Genomic DNA, 12143 nt, shown 5'->3' with positions numbered 1-12143 from the left:
GTCCTCAATGAGGCAAGATGCAATGACTACCTTTACCACCAGAGGACCATACTGAGCTCTAAAAAAAAGACAGCCACATGGGACTGCATTATGACTTTAATGGGCCCTAGACATTTTTGCCTCCTTGGGACCTTTCTTCCATGAAATAATAGTAAAAAGTGCATCTCATGTCTACATTGTTATGAAGGTAAATGTACTAATGTTATGTGTTAATACTTTAAAATTCATGGTTTTATTTGAATTTTAAAACTAATCAAAACATTTTCATAGGCTCCTATTCTGCCTAGTGGATAAGCTGGCCCTGTAGCCGAGGGTCAAGAATTCAAATATATATATAAACCTATCAGCTAATATAAATATTTCAGATCAACTGAGAATAACATCTCATTATTCTAATAATAGATAACACCTGTATCTATTATTAACAATGTTAATTGGCAACTAATAGTCATCTCCAGTGACAAACAAAGAAGAGAGAGAGGAGGGTACTCTAGTAGAACGGAGAACATGCTTCAAACCTTATGGGGCAGTTATAACTGAGCTCCATAATGGAAAAGGGTCCAATGTTTCCAAATACTATAATTTTTTGAAGACAAGCTGAAAATAAATTTTATACCATATTTCCTGCTTTTAAAATATTCCTTTTTAAAAATAATTCAAATTTAAAACACAGTGCAAGAATCACAGCCAAAGTAGATCTGCATGCTGCATCCTGGCTATAGATCTTTGATTTGCAGTCAACGTGTTAAGAGGTAGAATCAGTAGAATTGACAAGAAACTGGTTTGAAATCCAAACATCCTATAATCAAATGTGTTCTCTCTTGACCCTGAGAAAATCAGGTTAGGATTCCTACTCTAGTGACCTCGGTTTACAGTAAGAAATTTGTCCCAGGGTTATGTTGTTGCATCCAAATACAGAACTATAGTAACAAAGAATATGATTCTTGAAAGAGGAGCTCTTGCAGACACTGTATTAACAAATATCTGTTCTATCTTCCATAGAGTGCTGTTTGAGAAAGGATATACACAGTATGGGGAGGACCAATGATTCCACATTGACAGAATTTGTCCTGGTTGGGCTTTCTGCCCACCCAAAGCTCCAGACAGTTTTCTTTGTGCTAGTTCTGTGGATGTACCTGATGATCCTGTTAGGAAATGGAGTCCTTATCTCTGTAATCATCTATGATTCTCACTTGCACACTCCCATGTATTTCTTCCTCTGTAATCTTTCCTTCCTGGACATTTGCTACACTAGCTCGTCTGTCCCATTAATTCTTGACAGCTTTCTGACAGTAAGGAAAAGGGTTTCCTTCTCTGGCTGCATGGTACAGATGTTTCTCTCTTTTGCCATGGGAGCCACAGAGTGTGTGCTTCTAGGCATGATGGCACTTGACCGCTATGTGGCCATCTGCTACCCACTGAGATACCCTGCCATCATGAGCAAAAGTGCTTATGTGTCCATGGTGGCTGGATCTTGGGTCGCTGGGATTGTTGACTCAGTGGTACAGACATCGCTTACAATGCAATTACCATTCTGTGCTAACAATGTCATTAACCATTTTGTCTGTGAAATTCTGGCGATCCTAAAATTGGCCTGTGCTGATATTTCAATTAATGTGATCAGCATGGCGGGCTCAAATCTGATAGTTCTAGTTATTCCATTGCTAGTAATTTCCATCTCTTACATTTTTATTGTTGCCGCTATTCTAAGGATCCCTTCCACTGAAGGAAAATGTAAGGCCTTCTCCACCTGCTCCGCCCACCTCACAGTGGTGGTTATATTCTATGGAACCATCTTCTTCATGTATGCCAAGCCCAAGTCTAAAAGCTCTGTTGGTACAGATAATCAAGACATCATTGCGGCCCTCATCTCCCTCTTCTATGGAGTGATGACCCCCATGTTCAATCCTCTCATCTACAGTCTGAGGAATAAGGATGTAAAAGCTGCTGGGAAGAACATGCTGGGTAGGAAAAACTTCTCTGATGGAATATGAGTACTGATTTACACTATGTGACTCAGTATTCAAAGCTGCTGCAGACACAAAATTCAAATAGAGAAAACTGCCATGTGAAAACAAATTCACTATGTGTCATTCAAAATTATATGATATCGTAAACAGTGCTGCAGTGAATACTGGGGTGCCTGTGTTCCTTTGGACCATGTTTTTCTCCAGATATATGCCCAGGATTGGGACTGCAGGATCAGATAGTAACATTATTTTTAGTTTTTTAAGGAACCTCCATGCTGTACTCCACAGTGGCTGCACCAATTTACATTCCCTCCAACATTTAAGGAAGGTTCTCTTCTCTCCATACCCTCTCCAGCATTTATTGTTAGTACATTTTTTGATGATAGCTATTCTGACTGGTGTGAGGTGATATTTCAATGTAGTTTTGATTTGCATTTCTCTAACAATTAGTGATGATGAAAAAATTTTCATGTGCCTCTTGGCCCTCTGTGTGTCTTCTTTGTAGAAATGTCTATTTAAGCATTCTGCCCATTTTTGGATTGGGTTTTTTGTTTTGATGATATTAAGCCACATGAGCTGTTTCTAAATTTTGCAGACTAATCCCTTGCCAGTCACATCATATTCAAATATTTTCTCCCATTCTGTGGGTTCTCTTTTCAATTCGTTTATGGTTTCCTTTGCTGGGCAAAAGCTTTTAGTTTTATTAGGTACCATTTGTTTATTTTGTTTTTATTTCCATTAGTCTGGGAGGCAGATCAAAAAAGATATTGCTGCAATTTATGTCAGAGAGTATTCTGCCTATGCTTTCCTCTAGAGTTTTCTCCAACAACAGATGAATGGAAGAAATGGTACATATATACAATGGAATATTACTTAGCCATTAAAAAGAATGAAATAATGCCATTTGTAGCAACATGGATGGACCTAGAGATTGTCATATTGAATGAAGTAAGTCAGGCAGAGAAAGTGAAATGTTGTAGGATCTCACTTATACGTGGAATCTAAAAAAAAGATACAAATGAACTAATTTACGAAACAGAAACTCACAGACTTAGAGAACAAACTTATGGTTACAGAGGGAGAGGGATAATTAAGGAGTTTGGGACTGATGTGCACATAGTGCTATATTCAAAATGGATAATCAACAAGGACCTACTGTATAGCATAGGGAATTCTGCTCAATATTATGTAACAACCTAAATAAGAAAAGAATTTCAAAAAGAATACATACATGTATATTATAACTGAATCACTTTGCTGTACATCTGAAACTAATACAACATTGTTAATCAATTATAAGCAATATAAAATAAAAAATTTTAAAAACTATATGATAAAATATATTGGTTGCTGTTGTTACTATTACTTTTTATTCTAACTTCAGAAATTAAACATGCTTCTCGTTTTAAAAAACACTATTCTTTTTTAAATAATAATAAATCAGGACTTGCCTGGTGACGCAGTGCTAAGAATCTGCCTGCCAATGCAAGGAACTCGAGTTCAATCCCTGGTCTGTGAAGATCCCACATACCATGGAGCAACTAAGCCCGTGCACCAAAACTACTGAATCTGCTCTCTAGAGTCCACATGCCGCAACTACTGAAGCACACACATGTATAGCCTGTGCTGTGTAACAAGAGAAGCCACTGCTATGAGAAACCCATGCTCCACAATAAAGAGTAAACCCCGCTCGCCGCAACTAGAGGAAAGCCTGTGCACGGCCACAAAAACCCAACACAGCCCCCACCCCCCAAAAAAATAAAATATATATATATATATTTATATATATATATACTACTATGGAAAGGCAAAATGTTGAAAGTCTCTCTTGGGAGGCCCCAAGAAAACATAATCACTCTTAAACCTTTATAAAATAATAACACAAAAGATGTTCTAAATGCACTTTGTAAACTAAAATAAGTATATTGTTAATCATTCAAAGTCATTGTGAATTAGCATATATATCATATATTTACTTTTAATTTTTAAAATTTATTTACTATTTGTGTCCACCAACATATAAAGCTGTCTTATGTGGTAAGTAGGAACTGGTATGTTTATTACTCTCCAACATCTCAAAGACCAAGAATAGGAAATGACATATAATAGAAGCTCAATAAGTATTTTTAATAAATAAAGAACCATACCATGTATAAACATAGAAATGTATATCTGTGGTACCTGAGGTTACTTTGGTTATTCAAAAAATATCCGATTCAATACAGTATTTTATAAATTAACCATATTGACATTTTGACATATGATCTTCCTTCACAAATTGCTACCTTTTGTTTTTCATGGGATGTGTATCATAATGTAGAGGAAGAGGTTTTATTTATCAGCTACCATAATTTTCTTAATTTGGTACAGAATGAGATTAAACTGAAAGAACCCCACTAAAGCACCCTAAGTTTTAACCCAATAAAACAGAAGTGACATGGTAGCAGAGAATTCCTCCTCGAATTTGAGAAGAGACCAGGTCATAATGAGGACTTCTTTCTTACCCTGCATTGGATCACAGAGCCTCTAAGTGGCAGGAGAACTAGACAGAACTGGTAACTGACAACAATTTCAATGAGAGGATAGGAAGTGGCAAAAGAGAGTCAAGTTGTTCAATGAATTGAAGAGATACAGAGTTTTGGGTGTTGGAGGATAAGACAAAGCCCCAAATTGAGAAAATCTCTACTGTCTGAAGAGTGCAGCCATTGGAGTAGTGCCAGTGTGAGAAATGGAAGGCCCATTTCCATTGCAGGAATTGAGTGAGATATATCAGTATAGGAAAGCACTCCTTTCTTCTAGCCCTTTGAGGAGTCGATGAGAGTTGAAATATAGAACACACATCTAAAGTAAATGACTATAACTATGTCTAAATTGTAAAAATAAGCCCTTCATACCTTCCTTTCTTGCTAACAGGTAATTATTATTTTTTTAAGAGAATAAATAGGTTAACTCATGCTTAGCACTAAATAGTGCCTGGAACACCCAAAACGTCCAATAAACATTGGTGATTTTTTAGTAATGCTCAGTGTACTTTATTAGGTCATAAAGCTTTGAGTAGGCACAAGACTGTCATCCTTATGTTTTTATGTAGTAATTTTGATGTCATTAAACTATTGTCTCTCAGCTTCAAACCCACTTTTCTTTGTGAGTTAGGGTTGAGACACTGAAAGACACATCTCATCTTTGATAGCTAGCTTTTGTTGAATTCTTCCAAAAGAGTTGCTAGAGAGAGAATGGAAGTTTGGATGAGCATCAGGGACTTGACGTTCCCTATTAGCTTCCTGTTCATGTCAGCATCACTCCTGTCAAGGTTCTTCACCAATACAATGGCAAATCCTTAGCTGCTTCCAGTATTGGTTTCAGTTTTTGTTTCTTCTTTTCTATAAGCCAAAACCAGTAGCATAACAGTGTACCCCCTCAGATGTTTGAATCTGACACTCAGCTTTTACTTCTGGTAAATAAATAGCCCTGCTAAGTCTTTATTTTGTCTTGAGGTAGCTTTCAAAACAATAAAATATGCAGTTCTCTGCTTGAGAAATGTAGCGAATCAGATGGGGAGCATAAGCAATAGATTTGGTCAGACAGTCATTTCCATACACAACTAAAGAACAGGTACTGGGCAAGACATGTGCACTTCCTCTACAGTTCCTTCCTTGTGTCTAAAATGTAGATTATGAAAATCTCTTTAGTGTGCTCTAAAATGATGTATAATGATTATCACATGATCATATGAAAGGAAAGCATTGAGTGGTTCACCAAATCCTGAAATACACATGAGAAGGGATAAACTTAGGACCTTGAGAGAAAGAAACAAAAATATAACCCTTTTCTTTTACCAGTGCATACCTATAACCCACCTAAATTTCATACATGGTACATAGTATGCTACTTCTATAAATTTGTGGAATTAATGCAGAAAGAAATGAATGGAAGAAATAACTTCCAGAAGGTACATATAGTTTCCAAAATAATTTATCAAGATCATACTTTTGAATCCTCATGATACCTCTTCAAGGAGTGACTATTTCCTAATTTTACAGAATAGAATAACTGATTCCAGAAATGTAGAAATATCTAAACTCACAACCAAGATGTGGGAAGTTTTTATTTGAATGAAATGATTAAGAAATTAACAACTGTTATGGGATTGTTATTATCCTAAATAACACATAGAACAGGTATAAAAATTGGTATTTTGTTAGGCTGAGAGCAAGAATCAGCAAGTTTAAGTGAAATTATATTAAGCGGTTCACATACTCTCAATTAAATTAAAAGTGATTAATTCATTAAAAAGCTCCGTAACCTTAGATAATTAAAACACACTTCTAAATAACTAATGAGTAGCAGTGATATTCAAAGTATTTAAGGACTTCTATGGCAAGTGCTCCAATAAATCAGAATGAATGCCCACCATAAATAATCAGTGTGGCCATAGTAATGTGTGCCACATATATTTCAGCTTTGCTTATTGATCAGAGAAAAAATTGCAACCAAAAAATTAAAACCTCATAAAACCAGACCTGAACTTATAACCACTGGTAGAGCTGTACTGGTATTTTATAGTTAGTGTCCATTCTGATTACTTGGTAGCTGTTTCATAGTCTCTGTAAATTATGTTCAATATAACCTTGCTAAGAAATGAATATAATAAAATACTTCAATTAAAATTTACTGGATACAGAAAAGAAAACAGTTTTTGAGGGGGTTGTTCATACTTGAATTCATTTAGGAAACTTGGCTTCATAAGGAAGAGAGAAGGCAGCAAACAAACAGGAAGCTAGAGATAAGGAACTGCCTAGAGAATTTAAATGCAAAGTCAATACGCAAGGTATGGAGCCATATATTACATTTTATTACTTCTTACTAAATCTTCACAGTGATCTTGAAAAGTACATCTCCTTACTCCTAATATATAAATGAAGAGATTAAGATTCATAGAAGTTAAGGTCATACAGGTTCTAACTGGGAATGCTAGTTGTCAAACCATTGTCTTGCCGATAAAAACATATTATTTTCTCTATTGCCTAATACTCAAAAGGGAAATAATCAGAAGTCCACTTGTACCTAAATCAGAAGGACAAATTCAAAGACATTAGAGGCAAGAAAGTTAAAATATCCTAATTGGATTTAACCTTGTAATTTCTCCAAAGCAGTAAACTGGATATAGAGGTGAATTCAAGAGACAATGATGACCAAGTCCTCAGTGATTATGGCAAAGGCCATGAGTTCTAAGAAAGGATAATACTTGACTTCATCTAGAGCCCAGTATTGCATCATTCTCCTGGGAAACTCACCGATACCCTTGTACTCCACGAAAAAGACAGTCATCACAAGGAACCAAGTGTTTTAACCAACCAGAAAACTGCTGAATAAACCTACCATCATGGGTTTTCAGTGTGATACACTTTAAGGAAGGGGAAATTTTAGGGTGTGAGAATTTTTAGTTTATCAAGGGAGGCAGAAAACATTACTGGTTATGAGACTGTATGCTCAGCCAAACTTTTTAGATTGGAATCTCATGTCCATATCTACCATACTAATTATAGCCTATGCAAGTAATTTAACTTCTCTGAACCTCATATTTCTCATTCGTTGTGAAGATTAAATATACTGGCTCAGTTATTCACACTTTACAGCACTTCTCATTCTAGAGCAGGGGTCTTAGTTTAAAAAAATCAAGGAGCTGGAGATATACCAAGAGTTCAACTAGAATATAACCAGGTTTTCCTGTGATGATAGTAGATAACCAGGTTGATGGCATGTAGCCAGTATATGAAGATACAAATTTAAATACTATTGACGAGCATTCAATTTGAAGCTGTAGATGGTATAATTTTTGATGGGGATATTATAGGTAATATCTACACAGTATAATGAAAAGCAGAACATTACTAACTGCACCCAACCTTTTAGGGAAGAAAGAGTTATCACCAGTAAAAGAAGAGGCAAGAGTCCATCCAAAAGGTAGAAAGAGAGGCATGGTTATGCAGAGTCACCAACATCAAAAAAGGGAGAGGCTTACAATGTCTGAAAGGGAATACCCAAATGCTAGGTAAGGAAATTAGAGATATGGACATTGGTGATACCAGAGATATTCATGTGGAGAAGAGGCTCTACGATTCAGTTGGTTCAGGAATGTCTCCTGAGTCATCTGTGGTAAGTCCCAAGTTCTCATAGGATCAATAAGACCCTACACAAAAATTCAAGGACAATAATTTTGCTGACACCAGAGAGGATATTCTTATGACTATCTCTGGACAACACCCATGAGGTTTCCAGAAATGGGAAAAGGAAGGAAGAGCCCTCTTCCCAGCTACAGGTTAATTGAAAGTGAAGCCACCACATCAGTGGCAAATATTTTCTGTAGCTCAGGGAAGGGCACACGCTGAACATAGCTTACGTTGCAGACACATTTAATCTTCACAAAAACCTAAAGACACACGTGATTTTATACAATAAGGAATGTGGAGTCCAAAAAAGTTATACAAATTACCCTCAGTCACACAGCCAAGAAGTGGGGACTGGAGGACAGCTAAACAGACTCCAAAATTCATACAATTCCCATCACCGTATCTTATATCATATATCTCAATTTTTTAACTGTTAAAAGCACTTACTACCCATCTATTTAGAAAATAGATGGAGAACAATTTTCAGCTCTATATGACCTGTGATCATGTAAAACATGAGGAAATAAAAATAATAATAAAGGTGTGCAACCTCATCAGCATTCCCTTTTGAAGAATACAGATGAAAAATCTACCTAGACATGTCAGCATCTATTACAGAAATTTTAATATGTAGATGCCCAAGGTTTCTAAGAGTAGCTACATGGTAGATATCCATGAGCTGATGCACTGACAGAATTTTCTATTACTAAATATAACACGAATGTGAGCAAGGGCAGTAGGGTGGATCATACCACTTTACTTTTGGTTGGGGATTTTTCATGGTTGCTCCAATCTGCAAGCAACTTTAAGGGGCTCAAATTTGAAAGTCTCAAATAAATATACCATTTTTAACAATACCTAGCACTCATCACAACTAAAAGTTGATCCATGTCTGTCCCTCTGACATTCAGCACATGCATCTGCTGTGGGCATGGAACTTGGCCATGCTGACCTGCCAACTCCTGTATTCCTGCTATACCCTGTACTTCACCCAACCCCACTCCACCCAAAGCCTCAGGAGAAGCAGGATGTGCTACCTCAGTCTTGGCTGTAAATGAAACACCCAAAGATGAGCATGGGAGGGATTGCCCAGACTCTGAAAATATGAGCACTGCTTCTTCCAAATATTTTCCAGTTTGCTTTGGAGGAACCTGTGCTGTATGTGAAAGCACAGAAGATGCAGTCAGACTGCAACAGCATCTTCTCTCGTCTTCAGGTAAATTTCACCGAGTACAAGACAGTCCTCACAATATATCGCGCAGTGGTCATGTCCCAGTTTGGTATGAATGTGAAACCAGGCCCTGACAAGGAATGATATTCAGAAAAATATTTGACAAGTAAGGCGTAGGCAACAATGAATCAGAATAGAAATCCAGCTGGGGTAAAATATTAGGCGATAAGCAGAGCAGTGGTTTTATCTGCAACATATTTTAAGAGATCCACCAATGTATTGTCTGGGAAAATACTGAGGAAAGGCAAGAATGAAAGCTGAGAGACCAGCTAGGAAGTTGCGGCAGAAATGTCACTTCACTCAGGAGCTCGTGACTTATCAGAGTTATGCATTACTCATTTTTGTTTCTCCCACAACTTTTTGATCTGCCAATGTACCTGTTGAGGTAAACTGACTTAAATACACCTATCAAGAAAAATGAGCCTCCTCTAATTTTGATGGAATTATCTTAAATGACTTGTCAAGGCTTTGTGTAATCAAATTCAATAAGTTATATAGTGTTATCTCATACTAGCAATTCATATTTTCCCCAATTAGTCATGGAAGAGATTCCATTTTTATCAGCAGTGATTCATTTTGATACTCCTTCTATTGATTTTAAAGCTTCTTATTGAAGCATGATGATTATATGTCTGTTTTATTTACAGAAACCAACTGAAAGTGATTATTTATAGGATTAATAGTAGGTAAACTATACTCGAACTCACTGACCAGTATTCCAATATAATAATGTTAACTGTCTTTTTATGGAATGCCTATTAAACACCAAGAAACATAAGTATTCCATCACATACCAACCCTACAAGGTAGTTATAACACTCATTTTGCATCTTAAATACCTTACTCAAGATCACCAAGCTACAAGTCAGGAAACTGGGATCCAGTGTATCCAACTCCAAAGCCATCTCTTTTTATAATTGTAAGATACATATTTTAAATCATCAGTACAATTAAAATAGCAACCACTTTTATTAAATACCTACTATGCATTCATAACTACGTAAATGCTTCATATGTGCTGCCTTATTAATTCTCAGGATAACAATATCAGGTATCTTTAAGTTCCTCATTTTACAGACATGGAAACTGAGGCTTAGAGAGGTGCAGTGACCTCACTGAGTTCATAGAGCTAGTGCCTGACAAAGCTGGACTAACTCAGGATCCAATGTTCTCAACCATCTCATTCTTCTGCCTCCTAAATAACAGAAAATGCTTTGCTCCTATAAAATCAGGCAAAACCAGTAACCAGAAGTATAAAGCAGAGGCAAGGCCCTTACTTATCATAGAGAATGTCGCAATCCTAAAATATTCTCTTCAGCAATACATGTTCTTCAATATTTTAGCAAAACACATGGGGAATGGCTGAAGGAACTAAAAAATTGTAATCTGGTACAAGAAAGACTCAGAAACAGCAAAAGCTGTCACAAATCGGGAACACATACTTATTCTTGTTGCTCTAGAAGGAAAGGTGAGAGTTGCATGCAGAAAGTTATATGTACGGTTAAATGTAAAGAACTTTCTAATAATGAGAATTGTCCAAAACTAATCTGAGTGGACTCATAAATTGCTCTAACCATCGCTGGATTGAGGGGCAGCAGTAAAATTAACATCAATGACACTATACGTGTGTTTCTGTAATCTCATAAGGGTTAGAACTAGATTAATTTTAAGATGATTTCCAGCTCTGAGATGCAATTTAGAGTTTGATTATTCCACCGGTATGATTGTATAAGAAGAGTACGTATTTCATTATCTTTACCTTGATTGAGATTATTTCAAAATAAATGAAATATAAGCATTCCACTTAAAGAATAAATTAGAATTGTCACTGAAGCATTGTTTATAATAGTAAAAAAAAAAAGTCAAAGCAAGGTAAATGTCCATTATTTGAAAATAGATTAGAGCGAATGGCTGGATTTGAAGAAAGAGTATTTAGCACTGCAAAAAGCCAGCATGTCTTCTTTAAAAAAAACAATATCCCAAATAAAATCAGAGTCAGAAATGGAAACTAAACCATGGAGTACCTACTAAGTCCGGAATGAAAAATGAAAAAACAGACAGTGAAGAGTGTGGGCCCCAGGAGAAGTTTCATGCAACAGACCCACAGTTTGTGAGTGGTGTGATTGTGAAGGTCACCAGCACTGAGCCTTTACCTGGCAGGAAACTAGTCAGAGATACTTTGGCAGCAAACTCAGAAGTTGTTTATGTTGATTTGCTGGAAGGAGATACAGAATGCCATGCTAGATTTAAAACTCCTGAGGATGCTCAAGCAGTAATAACTGCATATATGGAAGTTAAAAAGAAACACTGCTGGAAACTAGAGATTCTTTCTAGTGATAATGAACAGAGGTATTGGCAGAAGATTTTGGTAGATAGGCAGGCCAAACTTAATCAGCCTCGTGAAAAGAAAAGAGGCACTGAGAAGTTAATCACCAAAGCTGAAAAGATTAGACTCGCAAAGACTCAACAAGCAAGTAAACACATCAGATTTTCTGAATATGATTGAAAAAAAATTTTAGTTGACCTCTTAAGATTTTACTGGATACTAGAGCTATTCTTATTTTTTTCTTTTTTTGTTTTTTTGTTTTTATTTTAGCCATGCATAGTATATGCTTTTCTAAAACCCAGACTTAAATAGTTTTGTTCCTTAACTTGTAAATAAGACTTTTTCTAGAGACAATGACACTGTATACCATAATTTTTGCATTAACGATTGTACTTGTTTAAATTATCTGATATAAATCAACCTCAAAGTGATTTTGAAAATAAATG

The 12143-nt window shown here is 36.1% G+C and overlaps 1 protein-coding gene and 1 pseudogene across 1 annotated transcript; both read left to right on the top strand.

The window, feature by feature from the left end:
• Window positions 1-1031: 1031 nt before the first annotated feature.
• On the top strand, window positions 1032-1994 carry LOC130845741 (olfactory receptor 13C8). Its single transcript, XM_057723390.1, has one exon. It carries the CDS (start codon window positions 1032-1034, stop codon window positions 1992-1994), a length of 963 nt encoding a protein of 320 aa, XP_057579373.1.
• Window positions 1995-8039: 6045 nt separating this feature from the next.
• On the top strand, window positions 8040-11904 carry LOC130844298 (la-related protein 7-like; annotated as a pseudogene).
• Window positions 11905-12143: the final 239 nt, after the last annotated feature.

Source organism: Hippopotamus amphibius, chromosome 2 (genome assembly GCF_030028045.1).
Source record: "Hippopotamus amphibius kiboko isolate mHipAmp2 chromosome 2, mHipAmp2.hap2, whole genome shotgun sequence".
Taxonomy (NCBI): Eukaryota; Metazoa; Chordata; class Mammalia; order Artiodactyla; family Hippopotamidae; genus Hippopotamus; species Hippopotamus amphibius.
Note: the sequence above shows the minus strand (reverse complement) of the source record. Positions and strands in the feature narration are given on the sequence as shown.